Source organism: Pantherophis guttatus, chromosome 5 (assembly GCF_059756535.1).
Source record: "Pantherophis guttatus breed Tessera chromosome 5, ASM5975653v1, whole genome shotgun sequence".
Classification (NCBI taxonomy): Eukaryota; Metazoa; Chordata; class Lepidosauria; order Squamata; family Colubridae; genus Pantherophis; species Pantherophis guttatus.
In genome coordinates this window covers 3,861,324-3,881,376 of record NC_142067.1, presented here as the reverse complement: position 1 = coordinate 3,881,376, position 20,053 = coordinate 3,861,324, and the positions used below count along the sequence as shown (strand labels likewise).

The 20,053-nt window shown below is 44.2% G+C and overlaps 1 protein-coding gene across 5 annotated transcripts in view; it reads left to right on the top strand.

Annotated features, from left to right (window-relative positions):
* Positions 1 to 20,053, top strand: part of MYO7A (myosin VIIA) — a 113,689-nt gene that overhangs the window by 42,750 nt on the left and 50,886 nt on the right. For 3 of the 5 annotated variants that reach the window (XM_087895745.1, XM_087895742.1, XM_087895741.1), the window contains 5 exons: positions 1,065 to 1,121; positions 3,926 to 4,063; positions 8,921 to 9,079; positions 10,992 to 11,084; positions 16,233 to 16,327. In XM_087895745.1, the coding sequence (XP_087751871.1) occupies positions 1,065 to 1,121; positions 3,926 to 4,063; positions 8,921 to 9,079; positions 10,992 to 11,084; positions 16,233 to 16,327 (542 nt within the window). The remainder of the gene's footprint in view (positions 1 to 1,064; positions 1,122 to 3,925; positions 4,064 to 8,920; positions 9,080 to 10,991; positions 11,085 to 16,232; positions 16,328 to 20,053) is intronic. The other 2 variants (XM_087895744.1, XM_087895743.1) reach the window with 1 other exon arrangement.

Genomic DNA, 20,053 nt, shown 5'->3' with positions numbered 1-20,053 from the left:
TCCGTTACCTGAGCCTGTGTCATCGGCAGGAGAGGACTCCGAGAGTGAAGGAGAGGAGTTGGCAAGGCCTCCTTCTCCAGGACCCTCCTCTCTGGCAATGCCTTCGGTGTCCACCGAAGGGCAAGAGATAGGGCCGGGGCCAAGCACGTCCACGCAGCCACAGATGGACAGTGATGAGGATAATGAGTCTTGGCTGGATCCACGCCAGCGTCGCAGAGATAAGTGCGCGCAACAGAAGAAAAGGCGTGCCAGAGATTAGGCTGAGTCACTGGACCACACCCCACAGGATATAAAAGGGAGCGTGGTGGCCAGTCAAACCTTGTGACGAACAAAGCTGAAAGCTTCCACGCCATTCCGCATTGCCGGACTTTTTGCTATAGACTTTGCTGGATTATCTCTGGACTTGATTAACTCTGTAATTATTGAGCATTTTACTTTGATGTACCAGAAGCGGAGAGAAGTTATCTCTTTCCTTTGTCGTAATAAACTCTTGGCAGGCAGCCACTAGGTTGCTGCCAAGTTCCGTTATCATAAGGAAAAGGATTTTGTCGGCTGGTTTGGTCTTTAACTCTTAGACGTCTGTTGGTGTGTGTGCATGTGGTTGGGGACAGAACATCCTGCCGGTCTTCCCTCTGCTTGGAAAGCCTATGCTCCTAGTCCTCAGTGAGGTGGTTCTGCTGAGCCTCCTTCTCAGCCAGATCCAATCTGAACTGAGCCAGCTGTTTTGCCAACTCTTTCTCCTGGTGGCTGCTTAGCTCCAACAACTGGTTCCTGTTGGGGTCCTAAGGAGCCCGGGCGGGCAGGTGAGGAGTGGCTGGCAGGAGAAGGGTGAGGGTTTTTTTTTTGCCAGAAGGGAAACTCCAGAAATTGAAACGATCACCAAAAGAGATAAGTTCTCCACAGAAGCTTCACTTTCTGCCTCCTTTTCTATTTAAGTGGCCCCTTCTTTCATCGGCGGTGAGAAATCCCGATTCTTCCTGCTCACTTTTTAATTTTCTCCTCTATTCTCTCTCTCTCTCGTGTTTTTCTTGGTGGTTTCATTTTCCCTTTCTTCTCCTCTGTAGTTTCTCTGTGGCTGTCCGTCTTCTACATTTGCCCAGTCGCCAGCCTCCACTTTGAAGGTAAAATCAGTTCTGCAAATCTTCCCTGGGGTGGTGGTTTGGCTTTGCCCATTTTTTTTCCGGTTCTTCTCGAGGAAAGAACCGATGGTGTTATTTAGTTGGGTAAGGAAACGTCTGCGAGAAAACAACGCAGCTCAGAGAGCACCAAGGATGCCACGTGCCTCCTCTTCCTCCTCTCCCCAAACCCCCCCTCCCTTCTAGCACTGATGATGTTACCTAGTTGGGTAATGAAAGGTCTGCAAGAAAACAGCTAAGTTCAGAAAGCACCAAGGACCCCATAATCCTCTTCCTCCTCCTCCTCCTCCTCCTCCTCCTCCTCCTCCTCCTCCTCCTCCTCCTCCTCCTCCTCCTCCTCCTCCTCCTCCTCCTCCCCCTCCTCCTCCTCTTTGCAAGCACCTTCCCCTTCTAGCACTGATGTTGGTACCTAGTTGGGTCATGAAACGCCTGCAAGAAAACCCATCTCAAAGAGCACTAAGGACCTCACAGCTCCTCCTCCTCCTCCTCCTCCTCCTCCTCCTCCTCCTCCTCCTCCTCCTCCTCCTCCTCCTCTTTGCAAGCACCTTCCCCTTCTAGCACTGATGATGTTACCTAGTTGGGTAATGAGACATCTGGAAGAAAACAACCAAGTTCAGAGATCACTTAGGACCCCACAATCCTCCTCTCTCCTCCTCCTCCTCCTCCTCCTCCTCCTCCTCCTCCTCCTCCTCCTCCTCCTCCTCCTCCTCCTCTTCCTCCTCCTCCTCCTCCTCCTCCTCCTCCTCCTCTTTGCAAGCACCTTCCCCTTGTACCACTGATGATGGTACCTAGTTGGGTCATGAAACGCCTGCAAGAAAACCCATCTCAAAGAGCACTAAGGACCTCACAGCTCCTCCTCCTTCTCCTCCTCCTCCTCCTCCTCCTCCTCCTCCTCCTCCTCCTCCTCCTCCTCCTCCTCCTCCTCCTCCTCCTCCTCCTCCTCCTCTTTGCAAGCACCTTCCCCTTCTAGCACTGATGATGGTACCTAGTTGGGTAATGAAACATCTGGAAGAAAACAAACAAGTTCAGAGATCACCTAGGACCCCGCAATCCTCTTCCTCCTCCTCCTCCTCTTTGCAAGCACCTTCCCCTTGTACCACTGATGATGGTACCTAGTTGGGTCATGAAACGCCTGCAAGAAAACCCATCTCAAAGAGCACTAAGGACCTCACAGCTCCTCCTCCTTCTCCTCCTCCTCCTCCTCCTCCTCCTCCTCCTCCTCCTCCTCCTCCTCCTCCTCCTCCTCCTCCTCCTCCTCCTCTTTGCAAGCACCTTCCCCTTCTAGCACTGATGATGGTACCTAGTTGGGTAATGAAACATCTGAAAGAAAACAAACAAGTTCAGAGATCACCTAGGACCCCACAATCCTCTTCCTCCTCCTCCTCCTCCTCCTCTTTGCAAGCACCTTCCCCTTCTAGCACTGATGATGGTACCTAATTGGGTAATGAGACATCTGGAAGAAAATAACCAAGTTCAGAGAGCTCTAAGGACCCCACAGTCTTCCTCCTCCTCCTCCTTTTTGCAAGCACCTTCCCCTTGTACCACTGATGATGGTATCTAGTTGGGCCATGAAACGCCTGCAAGAAAACCCATCTCAATGAGCACTAAGGACCTCACAGCTCCTCCTCCTTCTCCTCCTCCTCCTCCTCCTCCTCTTTGCAAGCACCTTCCCCTTCTAGCACTGATGATGGTACCTAGCTGGGTAATGAGACATCTGGAAGAAAATAACCAAGTTCAGAGAGCTCTAAGGACCCCACAGTCTTCCTCTTCCTCCTCCTCCTCCTCTTCCTCCTCCTCCTCCTCTTCCTCCTCCTCCTCCTTGCAAGCACCTTCCCCTTCTAGCACTGATGATGGTACCTAGTTGGGTCATGAAACGCCTGCAAGAAAACCCATCTCAAAGAGCACTAAGGACCTCACAGCTCCTCCTCCTCCTCCCACGGATGATGTGACCTATTCGGGTAACCCAAATGTCTGCCAGAAAACAACCAAGCTCTAAGACCGTGATCGTAAGCCTATGGCACATGTGCCACAGGTGGCACGCGGAGCCATATCACCTGGCAGGCCAGCTCAGTTCTGAGCCTCTCTAGGAGTCTCTGGAGGCTGGGGACAGCAAAAAAATCACTTCCTATCCAACCGAAACATGGAAAATGGGCCATTTTGGGCCTCCGGAGGGCCTCCGAGGGATAGGGAAGGCTGTTTTCGCCCTCCCCAGATGCATAGAGAGGATCTGGAGCCAGGTGAGAAAGAAAAACGGGCCTACTGGGCCATCACGTGCCAGGAGCAAGTAGAGGGGGGGTCGCGTGCACAGCGGCGGGGCGGGGCACATAGAATTATGGGTGTGGGCATGCGTGCACACGAACCTCCCCCGCCTTCTCCTTCCTGGCACGTGATGGCAAAAAGGTTAGCCATCACTGCTCTAAGACTACCAAGCGCCAAAAAACCACATGGTTTTTTTCTCTCCCATCCTTAAAAGGCCCACTTAAATAGTCAAAGTTTCAGAAATATCTTTGGCAACCTCCAGGTAAACTAAATTAAATTAAAATAAAGAGCCACAGAATAAGTTGGGGTTTTTTTTTTTTCCCCTTCTTCCTTCAGCTGGCAAGCATTGCAGCCACCCTGGGAAAAAACGGGACCCCAAGCAGGGCTGGAGAAATTTCCTGTGTTGGGAACACTTCTGGGCCTCCCCCCCCCCCGGCTGGGCTGGCCGAGGGGGGAAATGTTCAGCCGCTGCTGGTGTTATCTTTTCATTTCCTGACATTGATCCGTGCCCGATCCTGCTCTTTCTCCAGGGGGCAGAGACCAGGAAACGGTCCCCGACGCTCAGCAGCCAGTTCAAGCGCTCGCTGGAGCTCCTGATGCGGACGCTGGGGGTCTGCCAGCCCTTCTTCGTCCGGTGCATCAAGCCCAACGAGTACAAGAGGCCCATGGTGAGTGGGGAGAGGTGTGGGGGGGGGACGGAGCCAGCTCAGAGGGGTCTTCTGGGAAGAGGGTCCGAATGAGGGATGAGGGGTGAGCCGAGGTTGGTTGGGGATCATGGATCTGTTCCTGGCGGCGAGTCCTCTTGACAGCTGTACTCAAATGTTACGTGTTTGATTTTCTGTGGTTTGGGTTTCCCCTCCCTTCCTTTTCTCCTTTCTCCTTTCCTTTTCCCCCTTCTCCCTTCTCACTCTCCCTTTTCCCTCTCCCTTCCCTTCATTTCATTCTTTCTTTTGCCCTCTCTCCTTTCCTCTCCTCTCCTCCCTTTTCCCCTTCCCCCTTTTCCTTTCCTTTTCTTTCCCCCTCCCTCCCTTCCTTTCCTTTCCTTTCCTTTCCTTTCCTTTCCCCCTCCTTCCTTTCGTTTACTCTCACTCCCTTTCCTTTCCCCTTTCCCCTTTCCCCTTTCCCCTTTTCCTTTCCTTTCCTTTCCCCCTCCCTCCCTTCCTTTCCTTTCCTTTCCTTTCCCCCTCCCTTCCTTTCATTTACTCTCTCCCTTTCTTTTCCTTTCATTTACTCTCACTCCCTTTCCTTTCCTTTCCTTTCCTTTCCTTTCCCCCTCCTTCCTTTCGTTTACTCTCACTCCCTTTCCTTTCCCCTTTCCCCTTTTCCTTTCCTTTCCTTTCCCCCTCCCTCTCTTCCTTTCATTTACTCTCACTCCCTTTCCTTTCCTTTCCTTTCAATTCCCCCTCCTTCCTTTCGTTTACTCTCATTTCCTTTCCTTTCCCCTTTTCCTTTCCTTTCCTTTCCCCCGCCCTCCCTTCCTTTCATTTACTCTCTCCCTTTCTTTTCCTTTCATTTACTCTCACACCCTTTCCTTTCCTTTCCTTTCCTTTCCCCACTCTCCTCTTTCTTCTATCCTTTTTTCCCTTCCCCTTTTCTCTTTCTTTTTCCTTCCCGTCCATCCTTCCATCCTCTCTGTTTTCCTTCCTTCCATTATCCCCTCCCTTCTTTCTTCCCTCCCTCTCTTTTCTGTAAAACAGCCAATGAGATCCATTCCGCGTATTTATTTATTTATTTATTTATTGCACTTACTAATCAATCAAATTTACCTAGCCACCATCTCACCCAAAGCAACTTTGGGCAACACACTTCTCCCAAACTTTAGAAGAGACTGGAGAATTGGGAGTCTGTTATTCGGAACTCATAAGAGAGATTTAGCGATGGTGTATTGAGATAAATTTTGTGTGTGTTTTCCTGGGAGGGGGGAAATGTTCCTCCTTAGGAGCAGAATATCTTTTAGCAAGCATCTAAAGGATGAGCTGCAAAAATTCAAATGACCAAAGAGGGCAGCAAAGAGAGATAGTTTTCTCTCTCTCTCTCTTTACTGCCATCTAGTGGTTGCCTGTAGATATGCAGCCTAGATTTGAAATTTGTCAACAGGTGATTTCTTTATTATCTACTGCAGAGGTGGGGAGCTGTGGGAAGCCCCTTACCACTTGTGGACTTCAACTCTCAGGAATTCTGGGAGTTGAAGTCCACATCATAAAAGGGCTGTCATTCCCCTTCCCAATTGCTTCTAAATAGCTTTTTAAATTGTCAATGGGTTTTAGTTTGAATGTTTTAAATTCTGGGCCAAAGTCATGTAATTCTTTTAAAAATTTTAAATTTTGTATTGGTATGTGTTTTAGTTCTGGCTGTGCACCGCCCTGAGTCCACTAGGAGAAGGGCGGTATACAAATTGAATAAAATAAATAAATTGCACCTCTGGATTAAGCCCACCAATTTCCCCCACCTACCGGTACTTCTATGTTGGATTGCAACATCCATAATTTCCATCCTGCAGGGCCTTTGACCGTGAAATAAGAAATTGGCCGGGTCAGTAAAAACTAAAGCCAAAACAATACTTTGGAAATGATGAAACTTCTGTGAGCAAGTGCTAAGAAGGGCAGGAAGCAGAGTTTCAGGAAACCAAAATAAAGAGTGGAAAATATCTGTTTCTCACAGAATGACATTGCACGGAAGGGATGCAGCAGTGGCCAAAATTGTGGGAACCTTTTGGGAAAAGTGTATTTTTGAGGTTTGATGGCTAAGAACACCACTTTTTTTCTGGAGTTTCAAGATAATCCTATTCCACTGCTGGAATGGCCTGGGAATAGCCCAGACCTTAACCGAATGGAAAATCTATGGAGCTGACTAAAGAAACTTGTTAGTCAGAAGCGACACAGCAATAAAACCCAGTTAATAGAAGCCATTATTCCATCTTGGTTTCCCATTGGAACAGCTGCAGAACTCAAAGACTTGGTTCACTCCATGGGAAGACGTAAGGCCATCATTTATGCTAAAGGTTACCCAACTAAGGATTAACTGACATGGTGATAGTTTTTGCATATCTCATTTTTTCTATGGTGATCATTTTTGTATATCTCGTTTTTTCTAAGTGTTTCACTTTTCTTCTTTATACGATAACTGCTATTCCAAAAGCAAATCCTTCATCAAAGTTATTGCATTACATTCTTGATTCAATTATCTTTCCATTGATATATAATTTTAAGTACTACTCTGTGGTAATTATAGCCAATAAGAAATAAGGTGAATAAAAGAAATAATCATACCAAGTCAGATAACATAAAGTCAGATCAAATCTATGAACTCTGAATAAACTTTGAGTGAACCTCTCTATTCACATTAAGTATACATGCTGGTTAAAGGCAGCTGAATTTCATTATTGGTAAATATATCTTCTAAAAAGTGGTGTTATTAGCTAGTTTTAGAAAATACACTTTTCCCAAAAGATTTCCACAATTTTGGCCATTACTGTATATCACTCTGTGTTAATACAAAGGAAACAGAGGTTGTTTTTTATTATTATTATTATTATTATTATTATTATTATTATTATTATTATTATTATTATTATTATTTAGGTGCCTGTGTATTTTTTTTCCTGAAAGTGAATCTTCTCGGTACATATTGCTTTTGGTACAAGTGCAGTGGGGAAAGTTATTTTAAAAGGAATTATTGGAGGCAGTGGTGAAATCCAAATTTTTTTACTACTGGTTTTGTGGGCGAGGCTTGGTGGGCATGGCTTGGTGGGCGTGGCAGGAAAAAGATACTGCAAAATCTCCATTCCCACTCCACTCCAGGGAAAGGATACTGCAAAATCCCCATTCCCTCCCCACTCCTGGGGCCAGCCAGAGGTGGTATTTGCCGGTTCTCCAGAACCTGTCCGAACCTGCCTGATTTCACCCCTGATTGGAGGCAGTGAATGGAGCCAAAAAGATATTTTATTTATTTATTTATTTATTTATTATTGAATTTCTATACCGCCCTTCTCCCTGAGGACTCAGGGCGGTGTACAGCCAAAATTAAAAAACATGCAGGACAAATATTAAAAAATAATTAAAAGATATATAAATTTGGCCCAATTAAAACTCATTACCAATTAAAGTAGAATTGGCCTTGTGAATTAATTTGACTGTCTGAGGATTTCTGGGAGCTGAAGTCCACAAGTCTTAAATTTTAGAGATCCCTGTTTTAGTTCCTTCATTCCCTTAAGTTGAAATTGTTCTATGTGGCCATCACTCTTGGGCCAACAAGAGGTTTTAATCTTTGTAAACTACATTTTCGTCAGATCACTTGGGAGAATCGGGGGCTAATTTTATCAGGACTTCTTCAAGGGTTGTGTGAGTTTAGCCTAAAGAAGAGAAGGATGGGAGAGACACCCCATAATAGTCTTCTCAAAGCTTAAAGGCTATCCCAGAGAAGACGGAGTGGATTGATTCCCCCGTGATGCCGGAGGTAGGGCGAGAATGTACGAGGGGAAGAAGGAGATCCAAATTCAAAATAAGGAGGAATTTCCTGACCGTGAGATCTATTGATCAGCGGAACAGCCTGCCACCTGAAGTTGTGGGTGCTCCATCCTTGGAGGTAGTGCAGCCAAAATTGGATATCTGGGGTCTCAGATTCCTGCCTTGGGGAGTGGGGGTTGGATTAGATTGGTGTTTGTCAAGCTTGACAGCTTTAAGCTCTGAGGAATTCCCCAGATAGCATATATATAAACTACAACTCCCAGAATTCCCTGACATTTCTCAACCTTGGCAACTTTCAGTTCTGAGGATTTCAATTCCCAGAATTCCCCAGATAACATATATAAACTACAACTCCCAGAATTCCCTGATGTTTCTCAACCTTGGCAACACACAGTTCTGAGGATTTCAATTCCCAGAATTCCCCAGATAGCATATATATAAACTACAACTCCCAGAATTCTCTGACGTTTCTCAACCTTGGCATCTTTCAGTTCTGAGGACTTCAACTCCCAGAATTCCCCAGATAACATATATAAACTACAACTCCCAGAATTCCCTGATGTTTCTCAACCTTGGGAACTTTTAAGTGCTGAGGACTTCAACTCCCAGAATTCCCCAGATAACATATATAAACTACAACTCCCAGAATTCTCTGATGTTTCTCAACCTTGGGAACTTTTAAGTGCTGAGGACTTCAACTCCCAGAATTCTACAGCCAGCATGTATAAACTACAACTCCCAGAATTCTCCAATATTTCTCAACCTTGGCAACTTTCAGTTCTGAGGATTTCAACTCTCAGAATTCCCCATAAACTACAACTCCCAGAATTCTGCAATATTTCTCAACCTTGGGAACTTTTAAGTGCTGAGGACTTCAACTCCCAGAATTTCCTAGCCATCAAGTGTGGACTGCAATTCCCAGAATTCTCTGGGATTCCCTGAACTGGCTGTGGAATTCTGGGAGTTGAAGTCCACACATCTTAAAACTGAGAAACGCTACATTAGAAGTTCCTTCCTAAGTAATCTTGAGAAATTAAAAGCCACTTTTTCTCTTTGAAGTTATTTGACCGGGAACTCTGCGTCCGTCAGCTGAGATATTCCGGGATGATGGAAACCATCCGAATCCGCAGGGCTGGCTATCCGATCCGATACACCTTTGTGGAATTTGTCGACAGATATCGAGTCCTCATGCCTGGGGTGAAACCCGCCTACAAGCAGGTAAAGACGAATAATCATATTTAAACAAAACCACAATTCCTTGCCAGCAATCATTACAGGTAGTCCTCGACTTACGACCACAATTGAGCCCCAAATTTCCATTGCTAAACGAGACAGATGTTAAGTCAGTTTTGCTCCATTTTACAACTTTTCTTGCCACCGTCGTTAAGCGAATCACTGCAGTTGTTAAGTTAGTCACAGGGTTGTTGTTAAGTGAATCTGGCTTCCCCCTTGACTTTGCTTGTCAGAAGGTCTCAAACACTACGACCGTCATAAATACGAACCTGTTGCCAAACCTCTGAAATTTTGATCACGTGACCCTGGGGACGCTGCAACCGTCATAAGTGCGAAAAACGGCCCTAAGTCTTTTCGCCCTACCTTTTTTCAGTAGCATTGAAACTTCAAACGGTCGCTAAGTGAGCTGTTGTAAGTCGAGGACTACCTGCACTTGCGAGAGTCACCCTGTAAGTGCTTTTTAAGTACTAAAACCCAGGTAGTCCTCTACTTACGACCGTAATTGAGAGGGCAATTATGGTTGTAAGTCGTGCTGATTGTTGTTATACATCATATAATATTTGAATGAGCAAATAAAATAGGTATAAACAGATCATTGAAATAAACCCTCTGTATAAAGTATGTATGTATGTTTCAGTGATGGGTTGGTCCTGGTTCGCACCAGTTCGCAAGAACCGGTAGTAAAAAATTTGTAGTAGTTCGGAGAACTGATAATAACATTGGCTAGCCACGCCCCTGAACCGGTCCCCAGCCCGATCGCCGATCGCTTACCCCGCCCACCTCATCAGAGGCTTTTTTTTTTTTTTTTTTTTTACTTTTAAAAGCATTTTTTCTTTTCTACAACCTCTTTGGCCGAAAAAATGCTTTTAAAAGTAAAAAAAAAAAAGCCTCTGATGATCGCGTGGCTCAGCTGGGATCGTCAGAGGCTTCTAAAAGCATTTTTTCTACAAGCTCTTCAGCCAAAAAAATGCTTTTAAAAGTAAAAAAAAAAGCCTCTGATGATCGCGCGGCTCAGCTGGGATCGTCAGAGGCTTTTAAAAGCATTTTTTCTACAACCTCTTCAGCCAAAAAAATGCTTTTAAAAGTAAAAAAAAAAGCCTCTGATGATCGCGCGGCTCAGCTGGGATCGTCAGAGGCTTCTAAAAGCATTTTTTCTACAACCTCTTCGGCCGAAAAAATGCTTTTAAAAGTAAAAAAAAAAAATCTCTGATGATCGCGCAGCTCAGCTGGGATCGTCAGAGGCTTTTAAAAGCATTTTTTTCTGCAACCTCTTCGGGCTGAAGAGGTTGTAGGAAAAAAATGCCTTTAAAAGCCTCTGGCGATCCCAGCTGAGTTGCCTGATCATCAGAGGCGTCTAAAAGCATTTTTTTCTGCAACCTCTTAAGGTTGTAGAAAAAAATGCTTTTAAAAGTAAAAAAAAAAAAAGTTGGCCATGCCCACCCAGTCACATTAACCGCCGCCAAGCCACACCCACAAAATAAGCCACACCCATAGAACTGGTAATAAAAATTTTTAGAACCCTTCCCTGGTATGTTTGTTTTTTCATGGAAATCAGAAACAAACACCAGATTTTGACCAAAATATTGCTCAAAAGGCAGTTCCGGGACTACGAGGGAAGGCAGATTCGCTTCATGTTCATGTGATTCACTCAACGACCACAGTGGTTCGCTTAATGACCTTTTTTTAAAAAAGGGGTTATAAAATTGGGCGCAATTCATTTACCCACCGCCTCGCTTAGCAACACAAATTCTAACCCCTGGCTGAGGTTGTAAATCGAGGATGAGACCTACGCGCTCGCAGATTCATACTGCGGGAAGGGACCCCCAGGGGTCATCTAGTCAACTCTCCTCCCTCTTGGTGTGCAAGCTTTGAAATCTGTTGACTCGTTTCTTTCTAGGGAGATCTGCATGGAACATGCCAGCGCATCGCGGAAGCCGTGCTGGGCAAAGACGACGACTGGCAGATCGGCAAGACAAAAATCTTCCTAAAGGTATGTTGGCACTTGGCAGATTATTTTAAAATCAGATGGAGTTTTCAGGAAGCAGAAGAGGACAATCCCTGGGGAAAGAAGAGCCAGTGGCCCCTGAATAACAGAGTTGGAGGGGACCTTAGAGGTCTTCTAGTCCAACCCAGTAGTGGGTTGCTACCAGTTCACCCCAGTTCGGGGGAATTGGTTAGGAAGCTCCGCCCTTCCCCCCAGATGTCATCAAAAATGCTTTGCGCATGCAAATCGGTAGCGAACCTGTAGCGCCGGGAATTGAAACCCCCTGCTGAGGCCCTATACCCATAATGGCGAACCTATGGCATGCGTGTCACAGGTGGCACGTAGAGCATATCGGTGGGCACCCGAGCTCAGCTCCGGCACGCATGCACGTATGCCGGCCAGCTGGTTTTCGGGCCTTCTGGGCCCACAGGAAGTCGGGAAAGAGGCTGTTTCCGGCCTCCGGAGAGCCTCCGGGGAAGGGGGGGAGGCCCATTTTTCGCTCTCCCCAGGCTCCAGAGCCTTTCTAGGGGGGTGCAAAAGGCTAGAATTGGAGACCTCGCCTTTCAAGGCTGAAAAAACAAAAGTTGGTTTAATCCATTCCAGTTGCAGTCCAATCTGTTGTTTCATTTTGAAATCCCTCCTTTATCTCATGTTCAAGTATTCTGCTTGAACAGAGGGCTGGACTAGAAGACCTCCAGGGTCCCTTCCAGCTTCTATTTTATTCTATTCTATTCTATGCCATGCCATGCCATGCCATGCCATGCCATGCCATTGTATTATATTCTATTCCATTCCATTCCATTCCATTCCATTCCATTCCATTCCATTCCATTAATTCTATTCTATTCTATTCTATTCTATTCTATTCTATTCTATTCTATTCTATTCTATTCTATTCTATTCTATTCCATTCCATTCCATTCCATTCCATTCTATTCTATGCTATTCTATTCTTTTCTTTTCTTTACTATTCTATTCTATTCTATGCTATGCTATGCTATGCTATGCTATTCCATTCCATTCCATTCCATTCCATTCCATTCCATTCCATTCCATTCCATGCTATGCTATGCTATGCTATGCTATGCTATGCTATGCTATGCTATGCTATGCTATTCCATTCCATTCCATTCCATTTCATTCCATTCTATGCTATTCCATTCCATTCCATTCCATGCCATTCCATGCTATTCTATTCTTTTCTATTCTAATGCTATGCTATGCTATGCTATGCTATGCTATGCTATGCTATGCTATTCCATTCCATTCTAGGCCATTCCATTCCATTCCATTCTATTCCATGCCATTCCATTCTAGGCCATTCCATTCCATTCCATTCTATTCCATGCCATTCCATGCTATTCTATTCTATTCTATTCTATTCTTTTCTATTCTATTCTATTCTATGCTATGCTATGCTATGCTATGCTATGCTATGCTATGCTATGCTATGCTATGCTATTCCATTCCATTCCATTCCATTCCATTCTATGCTATGCTATGCTATTCTATTCTATTCTATTCTATTCTATTCTATTCTATGCTATGCTATGCTATGCTATGCTATGCTATGCTATGCTATGCTATGCTATGCTATGCTATTCCATTCCATTCCATTCCATTCCATTCCATTCCATTCTATTCTATTCTATTCTATTCTATTCTATTCTATTCTATGCTATGCTATGCTATGCTATGCTATGCTATGCTATGCTATGCCATTCCATTCCATTCCATTCCATTCCATTCCATGCTATTCTATTCTTTTCTATGCTATGCTATGCTATGCTGTGCTGTGCTATGCTATGCTATGCTATGCTATGCTATTCCATTCCATTCCATTCCATTCCATTCTAGGCCATTCCATTCCATTCCATTCCATTCTATTCCATGCCATTCCATGCTATTCTATTCTTTTCTATTCTATTCTATTCTATTCTATTCTATTCTATTCTATGCTATGCTATGCTATGCTATGCTATGCTATGCTATGCTATGCTATGCTATTCCATTCCATTCCATTCCATTCCATTCCATTCTATTCTATTCTATTCTATTCTATTCTATTCTATTCTATGCTATGCTATGCTATGCTATGCTATGCTATTCCATTCCATTCCATTCTATTCTATTCTATTCTATTCTATTCTATTCTATGCTATGCTATGCTATGCTATGCTATTCCATTCCATTCCATTCCATTCCATTCCATTCCATGCTATGCTATGCTATGCTATGCTATGCTATGCTATGCTATGCTATGCTATTCCATTCCATTCCATTCCATTCCATTCCATTCTACAGTCCAACCTGTTGCTTAATTGTAAAATCCTTCCTTTATCTCGTGTTCAGCTGTGGAAAGTTCTCCCTGTCCAGAAAGTGTTATCAAGTATTGTCCAGTTGTGTGAGCAGGAAGTTTGGAAATCTGCAGCTTGAAAAGGTCTACTACTCAGATAGTTGGCTCACATCCGGAAAACAGGGGATTTTATTTGCAGCCATGAGGACAAGACAAGGAGAACAGTTTTCAAGCTTTAAATAAAGAACAATTTCTTTTTGAAATTCAGTTTTTTTTTTTTTCATGCCTTAAGAATAAGGAGACTCAGTTCAGCCACGGATGGAAACTCATCAAGGAGAGAAGCAAACTAGAATTTAAGGAGAAATTTCCTGACAGTTAGGACAATTAGTCTGTGGAACTACTTGCCACCAGAGGTTATGGTTGCTCCATCACTGGAAGATTTTAAGAAGAGACTGGACAGCCATTTGTCTGAAGTGGTGCAGGGTTTCCTGCCTGAGCAGGGGGTTGGACTAGAAGACCTCCAAGGTCCCTTCCAACTCTGTTATTCTATTCTATTCTATTCTATTCTATTCTATTCTATTCTATTCTATTCTATTCTATTCTATTCATTCTGTAGTCTCTTCTCTTCTCTTCTCCTCTCCTCTCCTCTCCTCTCCTCTCCTCTCCTCTCCTCTCCTCCCTTCCCTTCCCTTCCCTTCCCTTCCCTTCCCTTCCCTTCTCTTCTCTTCCCTTCCCTTTCATTCTCTATATTCTATTCTGTTCTGTTCTGTTCTGTTCTTTTCTATTCTATTCATTCTGTAGTCTCTTCTCTTCTCTTCTCTTCTCTTCTCTTCTCTTCTCTTCTCTTCTCTTCTCTTCTCTTCCCTTCCCTTCCCTTCCCTTCCCTTCCCTTCCCTTCCCTTCCCTTCTCTATATTCTATTCTGTTCTATTCTATTCTATTCTATTCTATTCTATTCTATTCTATTCTATTCTGTTCTATTCTATTCTATTCTATTCTATTCTATTCTATTCTATTCTATTCTATTTTATTCTATCCCACAGTTCAGCCCTGAGCGACAAATATTCTCCTTATCAATGTTGGTATTTGCATATTATTTGCAGTGATTTTTTTCCCCCTCGACTGCTTGGGAAATTCCATGGTTGATTCCAAGAACTTAATTCATTCTTGGAATCAACTACAGACTTCCCCAGACAGGCCAGGAAAAACAAATTACTGCAAATACAGGTAGTCTTTTAACCTACAACAAAGGTTGAGAAATCCTGTACAGGTAGTCCTCAACTTACAACAATTCATTTAGTGACCATCTAAAGTTACAAGGACACTGAAAAAGCGATTTATAACCGTTGTTCACACTTACGACCATTGTGGCCGTAAGATCACACGACCCCTGGTCATGTGATCAAAATCCAGATGCTTGGCAACTGGTTCATACTTATGACGGTTGTCATATCCCGGGGTCACGTGATCCCCTTTTGTGACCTTCCTACAAGCAAAGTTCACGGGGGAACCCAGATTCACTTAATGACTAGGTTATTACTTTTAAGAACTGCAGTGATTCACTTAACAAATGTGGCGAGAAAAGTCGTAAAATGGGGCAAAACTCCCTTAACAAATTTCTCACTTAGCAACATAAATTTTGGGTTCCATTGTTGTCATAAATCGAGGACTACCTGTAATTATGCAAATAAATTTGTCGATGCTTTAGTAAGCCATAGAAATCTCTAGGGTACAGATCGTCCTCGACTTATAACAGTTCATTTAGTGACTGTTTGAAGTAACAACAACACTGAAAAAGGTGATTTATTACCGTTTTTTCACACTTATGACCAGCATCCCCATAGTCACGGGATCAAAATTCGGGCTCTTGACAACTGACTCGTTTTTATGACGGTTGCAATGTAATACGGAGATACGGAGGATCCCGGATCTGCGCACTTTCCACTGTGCTCTTAAGACCCTCCTATTCCAGCAAGCCGGCCTGGCCTAATTTTCTCCCCTGTTTTAAAATTCTTTTAAATCGAAATTTTAATCTGTTTTAAATTATTGGGGTTTTTAATTGTCTCGGGCTAAATTATTTAATCTGGTTTTAATTATGTTTCTAACTTCTGTATCTATGTATTTTATTTTGTGCCTGTTCACCGCCCTGAGTCTTTCGGGAGTAGGGCAGTATATAAATTTAATAAAAACTAAACTAAACTAAACTAAACTAACCATTCAAGCTGGCTTCCGACAAGCCAAGTGGAAGAAATCAGACTCACTTAACGACCTCATGATTCATTTAACAACTGCAGTGACTCCCTTAAGAGCTGAAATAGACTAGACTAGACTAGACTAGACTAGACTAGACTAGACTAGACTAGACTAGACTAGACTAGACTAGAATAGAATAGAATAGAATAGAATAGAATAGAATAGCATAACAAAGTTGGAAGGGACCTTGGAGGTCTTCTAGTCCAACCCCCTGCTTAGACAGGAAACCCTACACCGTTTCAGACAAAGGGTTATCCAATATCTTCTTAAAAACTGGAGCATTCACAACTTCTGCAGGCAAGTCGTTCCACCGGTTAATTGTTCTCACTGTCAGGAAATTTCTCCTTAGTTCTAAATACTGTAATAAAATGGGGCAAAACTCACTTAACAACTTCCTTGCTGAGCAACGGAAATTTTGGAGCTCAGTTTTGGCCGTAAGTCGAGGACTGCCTGAGAGGTCTCTTTTTCATCTCTCTCTGATTTCGGAATATAAAATGATTTTTTTGTGTGCGTGTGATGACTTCAAGCCCTTCTTTGCTGCCATTCAGCCAGGATCTAATCCTAATTAACCCTAACCCTAATATATATATAATTTATGTTTTCCAGGATCACCATGATATGCTGTTAGAAATTGAACGGGACAAAGCCATTACCGACAAGGTTATCCTTATTCAGAAAGTAGTTCGTGGATTTAAAGACAGGTTGGTACAGGTTGGGCTAATATTTCTTGGTGTGAAATGTAATCTGGGAATTTATTTATTTATTTATTAGTTCGATTTATATGCCGCCCTTCTCCGGAGACTCAGGGCGGCTTACAATGCGTTAAGCAATAGCCTTCATACTTTTGTATATACCTGCTTAGTAGGGCTTTTGCCCCCCCCCAAAGCGGTGTTCTTTTTTATACAAAGTCAGTTTATTGCCCCCACAATCCGGGTCCTCATTTTACCTACCTCGGAAGGATGGAAGGCTGAGTCAACCTTGAGCCTGGTGAGATTCGAACTTGCAGTAATTGCAGGCAGCTGGTGCTACTTAACAGCGCTTTAGTCTGCTGCGCCACCAAGGCTCTTTTATTATTAAATTGTGACCGTGGTGGGAAAAGTTTTGTATTCCCAAGGAAACCTTCCAAGATTTCCTTTCTTCTATGCGTCATGGATAAGTTAAACATGATTTTAGAAATTGGCAACGCTACTGACCTTGAAATTGTATTCAGGTTCCTCTGTGGATTTTTAAGAAGAGATTGAACTTTCTTACACTTAGGCAAAAAAACCTAAAGTGCACATATAGACTGGGTGAAACCAGGCTTACTAGCAGTAGCTGTGAGATGGATCTTGGAGTCGTAGTGGACAACCAGCTAAATATGAGCCAGTAGTATGCAGCTGCAGCCAAAAAAGCCAACACGATCCTAAATTGCATTAACAGAGGGATTCAATCAAGATCAAGGCAGGTACTAATACCACTCTGTAAAGCCTTAGTAAGGCTACACCTAGAGTACTGCATCCAGTTTTGGTCACCACACTATAAAAAAGGATGTTAAGACTCTAGAAAGAGTGCAGAGAAGAGCAACCAGGATGATGAAGGGACTGGAGGCTAAAACATACGATGAACGGTTGCAGGAACTGGGCATGGCTAGTCTAGTGAAGTGAAGGACCAGGGGAGACAGGAGAGCATCTTCCAATATTTGAGGGGCTGCCACAGAGAGGAGGAAGGGGGTCAAGCTATTTTCCAAAGCAAAAGGAAGGAAGGAAGGAAGGAGAGAGGGAGGGAGGGAAGGAAGGTGGAAGGGAGGGAAAGAAAGAGAGAGAGAGAGAAAGAAAGAAAAGAAAGAAAGAAAGAAAGAAAGAAAGAAAGAAAGAAAGAAAGAAAGAAAAAGAAAAAGAAAGAAAGACATCTGAATGAACCATAGATGGACAGAAGACATGGCTAGTCTAGTGAAGAGAAGGACCAGGGGAGACAGGAGAGCAGTCTTCCAATATTTGAGGGGCTGCCACAGAGAGGAGGAAGGGGGTCAAGCTATTTTCCAAAGCAAAAGGAAGGAAGGAAGGAAGGAGAGAGGGAGGGAGGGAGGGAAGGAAGGTGGAAGGGAGGGAAAGAAAGAGAGAGAGAGAGAAAGAAAGAAAGAAAAGAAAGAAAGAAAGAAAGAAAGAAAGAAAGAAAGAAAGAAAGAAAGAAAGAAAAAGAAAGAAAGACATCTGAATGAACCATAGATGGACAGAAGACATGGCTAGTCTAGGGAAGAGAAGGACCAGGGGAGACAGGAGAGCATCTTCCAATATTTGAGGGGCTGCCACAGAGAGGAGGAAGGGGGTCAAACTATTCTCCAAAGCACCTGAAGGCAGGAGAAGAAGCAATGGATGGAAACTGATCAAGGAGAGATTCACCCTGGTAATAAGGAGGAATTTTCTGACAGTGAGACCAATCAACCCATGGAAGAGAAGTTGCCTTCAGAAGTTGTGGGAGCTTCATCACTGGAGGCTTTCAAGAAGAGACTGGACTGCCATCGGTCAGAAATGGTGTAGGGTCTTCGGCAGGGGGTTGGACTAGATGACCCATAAGGTCCCTTCTGTGATTCTATTACTCAGATAATATTTGGACACCGCCTGGTTAGAAACTTCCCCATCTCACTGCAGAAAAGGGGGAAGAAGTCAAGCAGAAACAGACTTGCAAGATTTCTGTTATGATAACCAATCTCAGGGCTACAGGTGATCCTCGACTTACAACAGTTCATTTAGTGACCGTTTGAAGTTACGACGACACTGCAAAAAGTGACTTATGACCGTTTTTTACACTGATACGATCATTGCACCGTTCCTGTGGGTCACTCGATCGAAATTCAGACACCTGATTCAATTGATTCATATTTATGACGGTTGCAGCGTCCCGCGGTCCACACAATCCCCTTTTGCGACCTTCTGACAAGCCAAGTCAATGGGGAAGCCAGATTCACTTAACAACGGCAAGAGAATTCACTTAACAACCGTGGCAAGTAAGGTCGTAAAAATAGGGCAAATGTCACCTAAAGACTGTTTTGCTTGGCGACGGAAATTTGGGCCTCTATTGTGGTCGTGATTTGAGGACTACCTGTATTCGGCCTGTTTGAGGGAAAGGGAGCGGTGGGCGATATGTCCTTCTCAAAACAGCAATGGGGAAAAAAAAATTCTAATTTTGGTCTGAAGTATGTTTGGAGAGGATTTGGGAGTCTGGGAAGGAAGTCAACTTTGTCCTAGTTGAAGTTTCTGATAAGACATTCTTCCTGAATTCAGAAAAACAAGAATCCACTAAGAAGAAGAAAAAAAATTACAGTTTTGTGGAAAGTGGCTGGACAACACACTAGGCCGGTGATGGCTAACCTTTTTGCTGTCGCGTGTCAAAAGCGGGGGAAGTGCGGGGGGGTTGCGTGCCCATGTGGCCACACCCATAATTCAATGCCCCCCCCGCGCATGCGCACAAAACCCCTTCCTCGCTGCCCCTGCTTTCGGCACGCGACGGCAATAAGGTTATCGGTGGGCCCACTAGGCCCATTTTTCGCCCTTCCCAGGCTCCAGAGACTTTCTTGGAGCCTGGGGAGGGCAAAAACAGCCTCCCCCAGCCCCGGAGATCCTCTGGAGGCCAGAAACGGCCTATTTGCCGACTTCCAGTCGGCCTGAAGGCCCGAAAAATCAGCTGGCTGGCTCACTCTGGAGCTGAGCTAGGACAATGCTTGCGTGTCCACAGATATGGCTCTATGTGCCACCTGTGGCACGCATGCCATACGTTTGCCATCACGGCACTATGCTAATGGACAACTGCAGTTAGTTCTCGACTTGCAGTCGTTCGTTTAGTGACCAAAGTTAAAACGGCACTAAAAAAAATAAACCGGCTTGTGACCGTTTTTCACACTTATGACCGTTGCAGCATCCCCAGGGTCATATGATCAAAATTCGGAGGCTTGTCAACTGACTCATATTTATGACGGTGTCTCGGGGTCCACGTGATCCCGTTTTGCGACTTTCTGGCCGTGGGGAAAGCCAGATTCACTTTACCACCGTGTTACTGACTTCACGTCTGCAGCGATTCACTTAACAACGGTGTCAAGAAAGGTCGTAAAACGGGGCAAGACCCCCCCCTTTAACAACTCTCTCTCTCAGCCGCAGAAATGTGGGGCTCCGTTGTGGTCGTAAGTCGAGGACTACACGGTACTTTACATACATAATTTGAGGACCTGCCAAAATGACCTTTGAAATGTTGACATTTTTAACTCGCTGAATGACTGTATTTTGAGGACAAGAGCTCATTAACAAGAAGCAGCTTCGGTGAATTTTTTTCTCTGCGATTGCAACGAGAAGAAAAGTTCAAAATTTGCAGCGAGCAAGGAAAGGTGTTTAAAAAGCCAAGTCGTGAACTTGAAGCTTTGCACTCTTTTAGGTGCATTGTCTGTGCAACGGGTGTAA